This window comes from Chaetura pelagica, unplaced genomic scaffold (genome assembly GCF_000747805.2).
Source record: "Chaetura pelagica isolate M959 unplaced genomic scaffold, ChaPel_1.0 scaffold775, whole genome shotgun sequence".
NCBI classification, from domain to species: Eukaryota; Metazoa; Chordata; class Aves; order Apodiformes; family Apodidae; genus Chaetura; species Chaetura pelagica.
The window spans coordinates 486,641-503,002 of NW_009953204.1; the positions used below are offsets into that span (position 1 = coordinate 486,641).

The window sequence follows — 16,362 nt, forward strand, 5'->3', positions numbered from 1 at the left end:
TTTCCCTAGGAATTGTGCCTGTAAGGGACGTTTTTCCTGTTTTGTGACCCAATCCCTGGGGGATGCCCTGCACAGAGCAGGGCCTGTGGCCATAGGAGAGGTTTTTATGTGTGTTACACTCCCTGTTCCCAGAGCTCTCTGTGCTGCAGCTGCTGGTTGGGTCCTGTCACCCTCACCCCAGGGGCTTTTGCACCAAGACACCCCTAGGACACTGAACCTGAGAATCATTAAGGTTGGAAAAGACCTCCCAGACCATCAACTCCAACCATCCACCACGGCCACTTAAACCACCACCCCAGGTGCCACATCTACACGTTTGTTTGAACACCCCCAGGGATGGTGACTCCACCACTTCCCCAGGCAGCCTGTTTCAGTGCTTGAACACTCCTTCAGCCAGTGTTTCCTTCCTAGTACCCAACCTAAACCTCCCCTGGCACAACTTGAGGCCATTTCCTCCCTTCCTAGGAATGTCTCTGTGCTGCAATAGTTGGTGGCAAAACGTGGACTGGTCTTTTATTTTGTTTTTCTAGTGAACAAGGATGCAGATGGTTGCAGGTGTGCAGCAGCCAGTCATGCACAGCCTGGCCCCCTGCCCCTCCAGGGCACTCATCCTGTGCCTGGGAGCACCTGAGCCTGCCCAGCTGCTGCTAATGAGCCTAATTAGCAGGCCTTGGGTGCTTTGTGCTGGGGTGGATGCAGGCAGAGGACATGGTGACCATGTGCTGAGGGGCTCTGCTGGTGTCTGGGGACATGGAGGTAGGACTGGAGGGGTGAGGAGGGTCTGATCTGGGGGGTGGTGGGAGGAGGAAGGTCCCTGGGTGGCTGGAGGGGGTCCGTAGGGGTCTTGCAAGGGTCTGTGCTTGGTGGGAGGGATGGGGGCTCCTCATGACCCCAACCTGTTCTGTACCCTCTTTGTTCCTGTGTCTCTCTTGGGCAGAGTGGGGGGGCTTCCCTAGGAGGTGGTTCCTGCAAACCAGATGCCAACAGCTGCTGCCCCTCAGCTCAGGGCACATAGTTGGCCCTTGTTTATATAGATGAGTTGATTTCAGAGGTGAGGGTGGCTGTGGAAAAGCAGCCACTAGATAGAAATGCTTCTGGTCCCCAGGTGAGATGTGGGGATGTTTCCCTTCTTGGTTGCTCTGAGTGTCTCCAGGAGGGCTCTTGGCTGGGAAAGCAGATTTCCCTCATCCCCCAGTGACCCAGCTGGGAACAATGGAGGCCCCACAGCACAGGGAATGTTGTGGAACAGCTGCCAGGAGCTGACGTTGCTTTTCCAGGCTTATTTTTAGGCAGTTTGCAATTAATTCTTTGGGAGAAAAAAAAAAAAAAAGAAAAAAAATTAAGAAAAATTGCCAGGGTGGCTTCTAAGAACTGTTGATGTAAAAACCATCCCTTTTAAAGGCTGGTATTCTGTGGTGTATACCCAAGGGGAAGACAAAAATCTGACCATGTCATGCTAGGGCTCCAGGCAACATGTTCAAAATAAAGCCCAACTGCACAGGGGCTCCTTGCACTCTGTGCCTGTTCCTCAGGCTCCAGTTGGGAGCCCAGGGTGATCCACGTCTGAGCTGCTTCTGTTTTGGTTTGGTTTCTGCTGTTGCTGTGTTGGTGTTTCTCTTGATCATACCATGACACCTGGACAGGTCAGAGGGAGGCATCAGGGCTTCTTGGAGCTCCAGAGATGCTCAGGGAGGAGACTGGTTTGTGAGCTCTCCTGAGGGTGGTAGTATTTTTTGGAAAGCCTGCCCCAAAGTTCCTGCTGCTGTTGTAACTGCTTGTGCTGAAATGGAGTGAGTGGCACCCAGAGTTTGCTTTCTAAATCCATCTTACTTTGTGGAGTGTTAAATGATGGAATCATGGAATGGTTGGGGTTGGAAGGGACCTTAAGGATCATCTAGATCCACTCCCCTGCCTGGGCAGGGACACCTCCCACATGTACCAGTTCATTGTCATCCATCAATATTTAGGCTAAATTGTTCTGTGGACCTGGGAAACATCTCATCTTTCCAGACTGGCAGTTCTGAACCAGAGCTCTGGCCTCTCCAAATACGTGATGACTTGAAATGAACCTTGATAAAACCGGGTGGAGTGACTGGAGCCACGAGAGGGTCTTTGGAGCTAAGAGGTTTAAGGGCCTGGGATAAACCAGAAAGGCTGAAGTTTGAAACCATGTGGCTGTAGGAGGAGGTTGAGGTCTTGCTTATTTATCATGTATTTATTGTTGCTGGGGATCAGAGGGGTGTGTGGCAACATGAGGTGTGGAAGAGACAAACAGCCTCTTGGCTTTGTGGTGCCTTGGCTGGGTCTCTCTTGCTCTTATTAGAGACTTTCTGGGGAAAAAGCAGGTGGGTTTGACTTTTCTTCTGACAGACAATGCTGCAAACACACAGGGTTAACTTATCCTGTCCTGTTCAGCCTGTTGGAGCCTCTTCAGGGCTGTGAGTCTCCCCAGCAGGTCCAGGGAGGAGCAGGGTCCCCTGTGCAGTGTGTTTGGTTCAGGAGCAACCAACCAGTGCTTGGTTTGACTTGGCCTGACCCAGTGCTTCAGCCAGGCTTGTCTGGAGGCATCAAGGGTGGTTTTTTGTGTGTGTTTTATGTGTTTCCATGTCCATCAGCAGCTCTGCAAATCCCCTCTGGTTTGCCATCACCCAGGGGAGGTGTTTGCACAGTGCATGATGAGAAGTGTTAAAGCACCTCAGAACCTTCCTGGGCTTTCTGTCCTCAGCTACCTTGAACTTCTGACAAGCAGGATGGGCTCCATAGATGTGTTGGCATGGCAACAGCTCAAAAGAAACCTTGCCAAGGAAGGAGAGCAGCTGCTCTCCAGTGGTGAGAAGGTAGTGCAGGCAGGGAACTGCAGCCCCTGCCCTGGATGTGCCCCTGGGTCCTGTCAGTGCCCCAGGAGTGTGAATAATTCAGAGGTGTCTCCAGCAGCCCCAGAGCAGCTGCAGTGACCTTAGTGCTGCCAGGGCCCAGCCTCTGATGTGCTGCCTTCATCATCATGTCATCCTGCTTCTGCTCATAGCAGTTCTACCCTGGGAAGGAAGGCAAAGCCAGGTCTTCTGCCTGCTGGTGCCAGTTGCCCCCCTCTTCACCCCAGGCAGAATGATAACACTCAGCACAGGCTGCAAGGCTGGGAACAGGCTGGGGGAGCAGGCAGGACCACTGCCTTTAGTACCTTTTCTGCCTGCTCTGAAAGCAGCAGAGCCAGCTTGCTGGAGAAGTGTGGTCTGAGTGGTTGGGGTGCTGGGCTGGGTTTGGGGGCTGCTGGGCTGGGTTTGGGGGCTGCTGGGCTGGATTTGGGGGTGCTGTGCACTCACTCTGCAGCCTTGGCTCTGTTTTCCTGGATGGAGGTGGGGGGGGATTCTGCCTGGATTGGTATTGAAAGAGTTACCTGCCTGCAGGACCTGCTGTCACTGCACCTTCCCTGGGTGCTGTGGTCTGAGCCCCTGGCAGTGTTTGCTGCCAGTTCCCTGTGGTTGCTGTGAGCCCCTCATGCAGACCAGACTTGGGGGGCTGGCTTGGTGAGGGAGAAGACCCCAGGCCTTGCAGAGCCATGAAAAGGAGCTTTGTGGACATGCAATCTCCTGTTTCCCCAGACCAGCAGCAAAGTGGCCTCTCTGAGTGAGGTGGGAGCTGCTGATTCCAGATGGAACAGTCTGTCCTGGAGCAAGGAGGGGCTGCATGTGGTCCTTTCTGAGAGATTTTGCCCTTGATAGATGCCCTGAGCAGTGGTGCTGTACTCTCTGCTTCCAGGGAGACAACCCCTCTCTCCCTACATGTTTTTACCACCCTGCTGCTCATCCTGCTCTAGTGTCTTTCTTGTCTTCCTCCCCCAGTGGCACCTGATTGTAAGGAGGGTTCTTTGAGTCACATGCTGGAGCCTCAGAGGTTTGTCTTTACAAAAGCACCTTCCCGTGTAGCCTGTAGGTTGTGGGGGTTTGGGTGTAATTTAAAAACACACAACAGAGTCTCCTGCTTCTCACATATGAATACTGGGAGGCTCTGGAACCCCTTTGGAAAAGGAATTGCTGCTGGTTTTGTCCACTTCTATAGAAAATATGTGTGCAGAGAGGCTGGCAGCCTGGTGGGGCAGCCCAGGGGTGGGACTCTGGCTTGGTCTTGCTCTTCTGCACGTTCCAGTTTTGGATCCAATCTCTTGCAGCCTGTTTATGCTGTTCCACACTGCTGCTTTTTCCAGTTACCATGTAAAATGTTAGGACATCAGTTTATCACTTCCTTTTTTTTTCCTGTCTCTTCAGTCTTGTTGTTTCTGCTGTGCCAAAAAAACAGCCATCATTCCTTGCCCCACGTGCCCCAGGCTGGCTGCTGCTTCAGCAGCTAAATCTGCCTTATTTCTCCTTTCATTTTCCTGATTCTCCTGAGGTTTTGGGTTCCTCATTCGCAGTCGATTCCCTGTGAGATTCACCCAATTTGAAGTTGCTTTTAATCCTATTTAAAATGAGCTTTCTGCCATCTGGCCTCCACCTTAAACCTGCAATAGCATATTCCCACTGGAAAATCATCTGAATCAGCAAAAAAATCACACTTCTGTTGCCTCAACTTGCCATTCTCTGACCTGCTTGGCAACGTTCCTGGTGTTTTGTCCCCACTGGGATCAGAATTTATGCACCATTTTCCAGTTTTGCATTTTGAATGTCCAGGAGTGGAGGGGAAAGGGAGAAGGGGGGAATTAATTTCTGCTGTGATTTTCTGTTGTGTTCTCTCTTCTGCTTCACGTGTAGGGTGTTCTAGAACGTGCCTCACGGGTGGGTTTGAATGTCTGAAACTGTTCTAGCACTTTAGTCTCCCTTTTGGATCAGCTCCTGCAGAAACATCCTTTAAGGGCTTTGAAAGAGGTCACCCACTGTGTCCACCCCGGGGATAAATGATCTGTGTCCTTCCCTGCCATTTTTATTGTGTATGTTCAAAGTTGGTTGAGGCTTTTCAGATCTTACAGATCATTTCCCTGCCTTTCAGGATGGGCACATCTGACTTGAGTGTCAACTCTTTATTTAAGCAGCTCAAGAGTATTTGCTTTCTGGGGCTGTTTATTCCTGAACCCCTGCCTGGACACTCACCCTTTCCCTCTTTTAATGCACCAGTTCTGTCATGGCCTTTCTGCTCTTCCCTCAACTCATCTCCTCCCACCTTTGCTTTGCTTTCTGCCTCAAAGACTCGGGGGTGAAGCTTTTCAGGGCTTATCCTGACCGTGTTTAGGACTCTCAGAGGTGAGCAGGGGCTGCAGCTCAAACCCACAGAGGTTATAGACACTGAATTAATTTTTAAAGGTACACTGAGACTGCAGAGCCTCAGCAGCAGCAGAGATGTGTGTGTTCTGCTTGCACACGGGTGTGGGTTGTGTCCCTGTGGCTGCTGAGCCATCTGCCAGGGGCTGAGACCAGCACTGTCAGCCAGACAGGACTGAAAAGGAAAGCTCTGCTGGCCTGGGGCCCAGAGGAGAAATGCTGTGCTCTGCAACTCTGCAAGGGATTTAAAGGCTCTGACCCAGGCTGCAAGTCAGGATTTATCCCAGTGAGGGGGAGGACTTTCTCCTTGCTCCACGGGGATGAGGAGGGTTTAGCATTTTGGGGGTGGAAGAGAGGGGATTGTAAGGTGAGCTGAGGTAGCCCTGCCAGGTGTGGCCTTCTCTGGTGTTGCCTGTGATGAGGCAGTGATGAGAGTGATAAGCAGCCACGTATGGGGAAGGGTGTGTGAGCTTTCTGTCCTGTGTGGAGCCTCTTGCTGTTGGGGAACCAGTGACCAACAGTCCCTGTGCAGCCTGAGTCACCCTGGCAGCTCTGGCTGGTGTCAGACCCACAGCACCTCACCTGCCTCCCCTGGAGGCTGCACCAGGAGCAGGAGGAGTCAGCAGAGGAGCAGGGTGCCTGGGGAAGCAGCCACCAGAGAGAAGGTGCATGTGTTGAGCTGGTCTCCATTCATTTTTGCCTTCAGAAGTCAGTGGTATCAACCCCTGCATGTCAAAATGACAGGAAGCAAACTTAAAATCCAGCCTTGGCAGCAGACGTTCATTTGCTCTCCTTGTCATTTGTAGCTGGTGCCCCAGAGAGAAAATAACCTCAATATAATAAATACATGAAGAGGCAGCAAAGAACACAGGGGTGGCAGGGGCTGCTTCAGCTCACTAGCTAAGTTAAAAATGAAATGACATATTCTTTATTTTGTATTAATACACTGTAATTGCTTTACAGAGTCCAGCATATCAGTTGCATGTAAATACTACAGATGAACTTGCCAAACTGGAGCTCACAAAACTAGTGCATTTATCCCAAAGCAGAGACTAAACCTCTAACTCCTTAAAAAAATACATTAAAACACACTCCAATGGCACCCAAACTCACCCTTTTGGCATCAAAAACTTTTCACCCGGCACCCAACCCCCCAAAAAGGCTGGTGTCAGACCCACAGCACCTCACCTGCCTCCCCTGGAGGCTGCACCAGGAGCAGGAGGAGTCAGCAGAGGAGCAGGGTGCCTGGGGAAGCAGCCACCAGAGAGAAGGTGCATGTGTTGAGCTGGTCTCCATTCATTTTTGCCTTCAGAAGTCAGTGGTATCAACCCCTGCATGTCAAAATGACAGGAAGCAAACTTAAAATCCAGCCTTGGCAGCAGACGTTCATTTGCTCTCCTTGTCATTTGTAGCTGGTGCCCCAGAGAGAAAATAACCTCAATATAATAAATACATGAAGAGGCAGCAAAGAACACAGGGGTGGCAGGGGCTGCTTCAGCTCACTAGCTAAGTTAAAAATGAAATGACATATTCTTTATTTTGTATTAATACACTGTAATTGCTTTACAGAGTCCAGCATATCAGTTGCATGTAAATACTACAGATGAACTTGCCAAACTGGAGCTCACAAAACTAGTGCATTTATCCCAAAGCAGAGACTAAACCTCTAACTCCTTAAAAAAATACATTAAAGAACGTACCACACACACACGTATTGCACTTTTCTCCATATGAAATTTTTACCCCATATACATCCCACCAAAGTCTCTTCAAAGGAGTCTGTAATAGAAGGTAATAAAGCTAATAATGACTCTGACAGTAGTGTACACACTTCTCTCATGTTAGAACAGATTTGAACAAAAAAGCCACTTCAAAGGAGTAGGAAGTGGTGCCCAGTGGGCACTCTGCTGTGTCAGAAGGCATCTGAGGCCTCTTATTCTAATTGGCTTAAAGGAAATGACATGAAATGTTAAATATGTTTTGGTGGAGGGGAAAAGTCAGCCCAGATGACACTAGGAACCACTGGAGCTTCTCCCTCCCCAGCTCTGCAAAGCTTGGATGGGCTTAGATGAGTTGGCACGTCCTGATCAATGAATCACAACTCGAGAACAGGATTATTTTTTGAGTCCTGAAATGTCCAGGATCCTGGAGCTGGATGGGGAAGGAAGTGGTTCCAGTCCTGGCAGTGACCCAGCTCCTGGAGCAGCCCTGGGCCTGGCTCCACAGCTGCTGCCTGTCCCCTCTGCAGCTTTCCCTGCTGAGCTCCTTGCCTGCTTGGGTTAGACATGAAAAATTCCAGAGAGTGTTTATTGTGCTGTGGGGTAGGGAAGCAGGACAGGGAGACTCTGTGGCCTCCCTTTCTCTGCCTGCAGCAGTGAAATGCCTGCCCTGCTCTGCTGCAGGATTTCCAGGCTGGTTCCCTTCCCTTTGTCAGTCACTGCCAGTGTCACGGGGGCTCCCGTGTCCCACCACTCCTGACTGTCAGACAAGTTTCCTTTTGAAGGGAAGCCACAGAATGAACCCCTTTCTATCTCAGCTGTGGAAAGCAGAGCTTCCTAGTCCCCCCTCCCTTGCATCCCTTCAGCAGGGTGTGGATGTGCCCCCTGTTCTTGAAGCCTTGAGAGCCCCTGGGTAGCGAGGTAGAGCTGAGCACTGTTGGGCTGGGTCCAGCTGCACAGCTAGGCCAGGATCACAAGCTGCCTCTCCAGTTGCAGTATCCAGGAAAACCAGGTGCCTTCTTGTTCTTAAACCTTTCCCTCCCTCACACAAGGCAGTGACTAAGGTCCTGCTGTTCCACGTTTCAGCGTGGTCTTATTGCTGTAAATGCTGATGATCCACCTTCCCACCCCCTCATCAGTTGAGGGGTCAATGGCCTGAGCTCACCAGAACCTCCCAGCAAACTGGTGTTTCCTGCAGGTGTGATCAGCACAGTTTCTCTGCTGTTCTTTGTGCTTTAATGAGCCTGCAATTGTGCTTCACGTTTGCCCAGAAAGGGGCTGAACTCTGAGCCCCCTCAGCCTGTGATGTCCCACAATACTTCCAGTCTAGAGACAAAACCCCAACTGGAGATCTAAACTATCTGCAGTTTCCTCAACAATCCTCCCAGGACCTGCATGTCATGACTGGAGACACAAATGCTTGTTGAATTTAGTGTTTCTTGAAATGGTTGATACCTCAACAGTTGGTGATGCTAAATATTGCTGTAATACTTGCAAGGTTATATACACAGGAACAATCAAAACACTTAAGAAAGTGAAACATTTATGTCCCACATGGTGGAACGTGTGCTCTGAAGGGACTTTGGCTGTAGCAAGGATATAAATGGGGTATTGTCTACTCTTTTTTTTCAGAAAAAAAGCACATAGGCTGATAAAGAACTGAAAAAGGCACAGCACTATCACTTCACAGGGGTGTTTGTTGTTTTTTTTTTTAAGCTCATTGTTTTTATCCTTAAGTTCTACAACCCTAAATAATTGTCCGAATATACAAAGCTCAATAAACCACCAGCAACACAGACTGCAAATTCAAAACACAGTTGGTTTGCTTGTTTTTAAAAATGCAACAGAAGAACAGATGGATCCTTTCCAGTGATCTGAACTCCTCCTGGACAGCACCCACCAGGGCCTGCCTGCAGGAGGGCTGAGTTCAAAGCCACCCAGGTGGATTATTTTGTATTTACTTTCTTTTAAATGCCATGGGCTGCAGCTCCTGCTTTCTCTCCTGGTACTTCTGTCTCTCTGTTAGCAAATCACAGAATGGTGAAGGTTGGAAGGTGATCAGGTTCCAACCTCCCTGCTATGAGCAGGGACACCTCCCACCAGACCACTCTGGCCTTGAACACCTCCAGGGTTTCTAATCCTTTATCCTGAAGTGTTCTGACCCCCACCCAGAAGTCTCTACAAACCACTGTGGTGCCCTCAGATCCAGGTCTCTCTTGACTTAAGTCAAGATACCACTTAGCAGAGATCCAGAAGCTTCCCTTAGTGGACAATTAAAGAGTTCTTGGCAGGTTTGGGAAATCCTGGTTACTTCCCAGCAGGAAGTGGAGGCTGCCTGAGATGCTTGGTGAGCTCAGACACTTACCAGGTAGTAGTTCCAGATCAGTGAATTAACCAGCAATTGGACACCAAAGTGCAACTTTCCTTTAACTCCACCTCACTCTACTGTTTCCAGAGTAATACAGTTGCCAAATCTACCCTGAATTTCAATGAAAACTATTGCTTTTATTGTCAAGAAGTACAATGCAATGTGCACTCCCTCTCCCTTCTCCAAGGGAATGTTAGATGAATGCCAGCAAACTCCCCAGTTTTTTTTAGAGGGGGCTATTTCCTTCCTCTAAAATTCACTTTTTTGGCCTCCTATGCAAACTAGGGATGAAACTGCACATTCTGTTCTCTAGCCCCTGCCACCAGTTAGTGGCCAAACACTTCTCTCCACCTCCTGCATGTTGTTTTTTTCTAGTCAGGTGGATTTTCAGTCCCCCCTGTTAATTCAAGAGTTGAAAAAATAACCATGAACTTTGGGGCAGGAACAAAAAAAAAAACCAAACCCAAACACAACACCAACCCCAAAAATTCACATGCTTCACCCATTTGTCCTGTCTTCTCCCACGTTAAGTCATCCCAGGGTGTTAATTCACCAGGACATACCCACTGTGTTGGGGATCTACAGTCTCCATCATTTCACAATCAAAGAGTCCAGGCAATTCTGAGAGGGTTAAGGTGTCGTAGCTGGGCTGGGAGTCGGGGGGTGGTGCTGAGCTGCTCTGGCTCTCAGGCAATGCTACACTGCTCTGTTGTGCTGGGTCCATGGAATACTGGCACTGGTCGGGGTAGTCTGGCTCAGAAGAGGTGACAACAGGCAATTCACAAGTCTGGTAGGAATATTGTAAGGGCTGTGGTGGCTGCTGCACCTGAACGGGGGGCGACAAGCGCGAGGAGCTGGTGATGGGGGAGGGTGGCAGAGGGTCCAGCTGCACCTTCTGGAACGGGCTGAGGAAGGGGTCGTATTGCATGTGTTCTGAGGAAGGCTCCAGCACAGGGCTCAGGGGCTGCTGCAGGCTGAACTGGGCTGCTGGCTGCTGCTGCTGCTCCTCCTGGCACGGCAGTGGCAGTTGAGTTGACCTCGGGTAGGAGCTCTCGGCTATTTGCATCTGGTTGAAATAGGCCTGCAGCTGGGACTGCTTCTGCAGGAAGAGGCGCTTCTGCTGCAGCCTGGGCAGGACACAAACAACCATTATTCCTGCCTGCTGAGGTGCTAGCAGGAGCCCTGCCAGTCAGAGTGAAGTACAGAACTGGAAGCTCTTGTGTATGAAATGTTACAGCAGCCCAGAATCTTCAGCACACGAGGCTGAGGTTACAGGCTGAGGTGTCTGATCACCTAGTGAATCCTCCCTGTGCAGCTCAGTCTCCCCCATGCACTGATTCATTTTGTCTGCCAAGAAGATGCACTGTTCCTGTATTTTAGGCCTGCTCTTCACTGCTCTGTGGAGCTTAGGAGCTGAAGATTTGACTGTCCCTGGCTACTAATGATAATTAATAAAGTCTCCTCCCCCCATGCACTTTCTCTCTGAACTGCACTGTGAACTTTTATGAAACTCCAGGGTTTTCACTTTTACAAACACTAGGAACTGACAACACAAGGTCACAGCTACCTTTGACAAAGGAAAGGTCTCTGCCAGCCAGTTCCCAAAGCATGCAGACATGGGGAGCTCCTACTAACATGAGCTGGCAGAGCTCAGAAAATGCACCTCAAACCTCCTGTTCTCCAAGAACACCACCAAGCTGCTCTCAGTACTGGTAGTTAAGTTCTTGATTAGGATTAATCAACTCTACAGTTGTCAGGAGTGGCCATAAGCTACAAAGTAGCAACAGGTTCAAGGCTTTCTTGGAATCCAGGAGTATTTTTATACCTGTTCCTCAGTCTTTTTGTTCTAGGCAGCATGTAGCTGGTTTGTTGTTTTCCTTTCTGTGATTCCTCTGCAAAGCTTAGGGGTGGTAACTGTCCTGAGCATCTTACCCTGCTTACTCTGTGATGATTGCCCAGTGATGAGCTCATGAAGAGCCTCCAGTCCTTTGACCTGGCAATGAAGATCTTGTCTGCTATAAAACAGTTATAAGGGAATACTCTACATCTATTCACTGAGGAATATCACTTCTAAACTGATCTTGTATGACAAGGAGTTTATTTACTGTCAAGTGATTGGGTTATGGGAATGAGACAGGAAACACCTAAATGACTGCAGGACTTTCCAGCAGGCAGAAATACATGATCCATGTTCTGACTTATGATAAAGAGTGTGATATGTGGGTTATAAAGAGTGGCTGTTTGGGAGGATGAGAGTGAAATGAAGCCCAGCGATGTAAATAGTAGGGTAGCTTCCCCCTGTGCTTCTGTGTGCCCATTAATTAGCACTAAATGAAGCATGAGGGTTGTCCTGGTTTCACTGGGACATGGTCATCAGGTCAGAGAGCAACTGTTTCAGGAGGCAGGTCTGTGTAGTTTCCCCTGGCAGTGTGGGCTGGTACAGAGCTCAGGAACTTGTGACCACAGGGCAGGGCTGTTGTCCTTCTTTTGAAAGAAATCTTAAAAGTGAAGCTTTCCATTTTCAAAGAATTTCTAAATGGACAAAGCTTGTTCCAGTTCTTTTATTACTCTGGATTAAGAATAAAATAACTGCACAGTTTGAAAAGCCTCTTACCTGTGCTCCTGTAGCTGCTGCTCCAGACTACGAGGCAACTCTTTACAGTACAGCTGGCAAGTGTTCTGAGCTTTGGATAGCAGAGTGGGTTTCTGCAAGAAAAGCAGTGTTTTCAGTTGCATCTGATTTAATCTATTAGTGCAGAAAGCAAGTGAAAGAAAATTGCCCTCCTGTGTCACTGCCCATCTCCCTTTTCAGAAGCTGAGCTACTGTCTAAAACCACAGCACCACTGCTTACTGGCTGCTAAGAGTTTCTTTGCAGGATTGTACCATAAAAATGCACAGAAAGTGAAAGAGAAGCTGCAAGGTGGGGAAAAAAAAAGGTTTTTAATAAGCTACAGCTATGTGAAAATTGATTTAAACAACAACAAAAAAAAAAAGGAAGGGAAGAAACAGTAAGCCTGGGGGGTGGACATGGCCTGACCTTAATGGGGAGCAACACAGAGAACAGGTATCCACCAGCTAACTTCAAATTGCTTTAATAACACTGTACAGTAACAGACTGAGCAGGGCAACAGCAGTTAGAGAGTGGTTATATAGGGTGGTTTTGCATAATGAGGGGCAGTGTCTGACAAAAGAAAAATAACAGGGTCATTTCCAATTTTTCCAATTCAGCTTCTCTCCTTCTAGAGAGACATTTGGTCTCTGCTTTTTCCCCGAGCAGGAAGACCCAGCAGGGCAGGCTGGTTGGGGCAGGGAGGTGTGGTACCTGGAGCCTGTGCTGTAGGTGCTGTGTTTCTAAGCTCTGCCTTCTGGGATGATGTGCACCCTTGGGGAAAGCAGGTGCTGCTTCCTGCTGCTGAGGTGCTTCCTCCTGCAGAGAGAACAGGAACAAGTTTCATCCCCAGAAAAAAGGCTTTTCTGCTTCAACCCTTTCCTGCAGGATTTGCCCCTGACAGAGGTTTCATGGTTGGTGTTTGGTGGCACTCAGCAGTGTCATGGCCTGGTGAGGAGTGTAAGTGACACAGCTTTGAGCTGCCTGTGCTGCAAACTGGCAAGGGCTGACACCTCTAACTACAATGATGGGATATAAATGCATTTTTTTTTACCTGCCCTCTGAAATTGTAATTGTATAGGGTGAGAAAATGATCCAAAATGTCTGCAGTTCTCTGCAGCTCTCATAACACAGAAGGCAAAAAGCTTTCCTATGGATGCATGGAGTTGGCATCTCTAGCAAGTTGCAAAGTACTGACTTGTTTGGGGAGGGAGTTGTTGCCATGAGAGCACCATGATGAGCACTGCAGTGTGTTGACATCCAGTGAGAGAACCCTGTGGAATCATTACCACTTTGTGGTGGTCAGAACTGAAGTTTTCCAGCAGTCAAAGTAACAGCTGGAGCTTCATCTGGGACATCAGGTGCTGATGCTGCCTGTGAACTTCTTACTCCTTTTATTGCTGGGGTTGAACAGAAACTTATTATTCCTGTTTGCTTTGACCTGTTCCATTTGAAACAAGTAACTAGGGAGCTGATAGTAGCTATTTAGCATTTCACTATGCTAATCAGGCATCACTTTTGCACTTCTTACAATTCCACCTTACCCTTATATTCCCAAAGCAGAAGATGGAAAGATGGAGCTTAATTTCTGGTTTATGTACTTAACACCTGAAAGATGGAGCTTAATTTCTGGTTTATGTACCTGTGGAGGGTTATTAATGAGGTCCTGTAACTGGGTGGCAGTGGATGTCAGAGAAGGTTCTTCTTCTGATCCCATCTGCTCATAGAGCAACTGGACTTTGTTCAGTTCCAGGATTCCTTTGGTTCGTGCCAGATTCTGGAGGTGCTGTCGAAATGCTACAATTCCTGGAGGAGAGTTGAGCAAAGCCCTGGTCAGAAAACCAGCTCGTTCATCTCGGACTTAGCAGAACAAATACGGGATGAGCTGAGGAACAACCAAGTCCAAAGGTGGCTTGGTGCTTCTGTGCATGGAATGCATGTCCTGCCATGCACACAACGTGTCACAGGAGGGGTGGGGGTTACCTTGTGTGAGGGAGGTGTCAGAAGCTCTTCGCCCCTCTCGGAAGCTGACGGGGGAGCGGTTGTGGGTCTCCCGCTTCTGGGAGGACAGGGCCTGCATGGCTGGGTTGGCAGGTCTCAGGCCTATGAAGGGTGGTGTCATTCTGGGTGCCTGTTGGTTAGTCAACACCATTTCCTTCAAGGAAGGGGTGTTTTCCAGGAATTTCATATCTCTCTGCACAGATCCCATGTCGTACTCGGCATCAATGCTGCCCAGAGATGAGTTTTCATCCAAGGAATAGACTTTCCCTGGGACAAAAACCAAAAGCCAGCATAAAAGGGAAGCCCAGCAGGAACAAAACCAATAAACTCTTTTTTTTAGAGCTTGTTACTGCTAAGCCTGGTGGTTTTGGATCGAGTGCTGAGAACAGGGCATGAGCTCTGAGACATCTGTGTTACCTGTGCCTGGCACCATCACCAGCTGGTTGGTGACTTCTGCCAGGGTGTGACGCCTCTTCCCGCAGCGAGCTGCCTGGAGGGCTGCAAAGGCCTGGGCAGGATCATCTTCTGCTTCACCTTCTGTCTCTATTCCTTCATCAATAGAAGTCTCCATCATGCTGCTGGGCAGGGACTGGCATCCCTTCCGAATCACCACAGGGGGGACAGGATCCAGCAGGCAGCCGTTCACCTGGATGGCCCGGGAAGGAGGACAGGTTTCAGGGATGTGCACAGAGCATCACCTGAAAACTCACCTGTATTTCATCCTGCAGAGATGTGCTCAGGGATGAGACATAAAGTGCAGCCTTTCCAGCACAAGCCCATTTGATTCCTGGTGCTCCTCTGCCTAGAGAGGCTGTGGAATCCCCTTCCCTGGATTCCCTCAACTTGATAACCTCCTCTAGCTTTGAAGTTAAGACTTTGAGGTTGGACTAGAGGGCATTTAGAGGTACCTTTTCAACCTAAAATACTCCTAGGGTTTAAAATCTGCTTTTCTACTCCAAATCAGTTTGTCCTGAATCCTTCTGTACCTTATCTGATTCTCTGCCATATGAAGCTAGAAATAGCTAGAAATATTTTGAGCATCAGTAAAATGATGATGCTTGCACAGGAATATTCTGGATCTGCTGCCTCTATTTTAATTTAATGGACTATTCTATCTTTAAGATTAATTTCTTGCACACCTTTTTCCATTTGTGACTTTCCCATTCAAATGCCTTCTACTGATCTGGCAGCAAAAGCCCTGGAAAGACTATTTAGTGAACTGCTGGAAAGGAAAAGAGAGAACCAATAGAACCAGTACCATGTGGGCAGCTGCTCTCTACACTTTACCATGGCACATAGTTCAGAGCCTGGAATTCTTCAGTGGATATATTCTATACTTAAGGCACTGAATACTCCCAAGTCAGTTGTGACTTGACAGTATTTGTTGTTCTACTCTGGCCAAACTGCATCTATAAAAGCCAAGAGGGATGCAAAATAAAGTTTGAAATGGTATTTTCCAAATGTTTTTGAGCTGCTTTTTGGCTTCCCAGCTCTAAGAGACCACACAAGGAGTTACTTAAAACAGTGATGAGAACCAGGGCCCCACTCTTAGTGTTGGTAACTAACCAGTAAGTGAGCAATAAAAGCTCCAAAATGGCAAGTGTGAAATCAAGCCCTTAGCAGGCACTAGGCAAAATGAAACATGCTGAAATTAAAGCTATAATGTGGTGTGATATGACAGAGAACAACAAAAGCTTCATGAAAATCATAATATACTTCATAAATCTAGTAATTTCAAGCTATTTCCCCTTCCTCACTGTTGAAAAGTAGAAATGAGTTGACTGTAGGAATATTAGGTGTGGAAATCAGAGCCCTCCAGTCTGATTACAGGAAACAAACCCCATGGGATGGAGCTGCAGCTTCCCATGGGCTCCAGTGAAGGTGTTACAGTCGTTCCTCGTTACAGGAATGGCTGCAGGCTGAGATGCTGCAGCTCCAACAGGGTTTGGCAGCCAGAAGGTCCTGCTGACTATTTACCCTTCTGCAAAAAATTAACAAAGATGTAGGTCTCTTGGCTGGCTCACTGTGAAACTGGCAGAGACATTGTGGTGCTTTAAGTGCATGATGTTTTAATGCCTTTATCTGGAAATGGAAGCTTATGGTTAAGGTGCCATTAAACCTTCTCACTTGTCTGAATTTTTGGATGAGGAGCTGAGTGGGTTCCCCTAGATACTCAGCAGTGAGCCCTTTGCATCAGAAGCTCTGGATGAGGAGTCTTCAGGGCTCTTACATGTATTTGAGATGAAGAAGAAAAAAAAACCCACTTTTGTAGGTTGGTTTTTCCTTTACAAAAGAGAGGGTGGTCAGGAAGTGAGGTGGATTAGGAACTGGTTGAAAGGAAGGAGTCAGAGAGTTGTAGTCAATGGGGCAGAATCTGATTGGAGGTGTGTGACTAGTGGAGTCCCACAGGGGTCGGT

The 16,362-nt window shown here is 48.5% G+C and overlaps 1 protein-coding gene across 1 annotated transcript in view; it reads right to left on the minus strand.

Moving 5' to 3' along the window:
* Positions 1 to 9,879: 9,879 nt before the first annotated feature.
* The window catches only part of SIK2 (salt-inducible kinase 2), a 40,332-nt gene continuing 33,849 nt past the window's right edge, over positions 9,880 to 16,362 (minus strand). Inside the window, exons 10-15 of the mRNA XM_009997428.1 lie at positions 14,363 to 14,591; positions 13,928 to 14,212; positions 13,587 to 13,750; positions 12,659 to 12,763; positions 11,950 to 12,041; positions 9,880 to 10,462 (exon numbers count right to left, since the gene is read on the minus strand). Coding sequence (XP_009995730.1) covers positions 9,880 to 10,462; positions 11,950 to 12,041; positions 12,659 to 12,763; positions 13,587 to 13,750; positions 13,928 to 14,212; positions 14,363 to 14,591 — 1,458 coding nt within the window. The remainder of the gene's footprint in view (positions 10,463 to 11,949; positions 12,042 to 12,658; positions 12,764 to 13,586; positions 13,751 to 13,927; positions 14,213 to 14,362; positions 14,592 to 16,362) is intronic.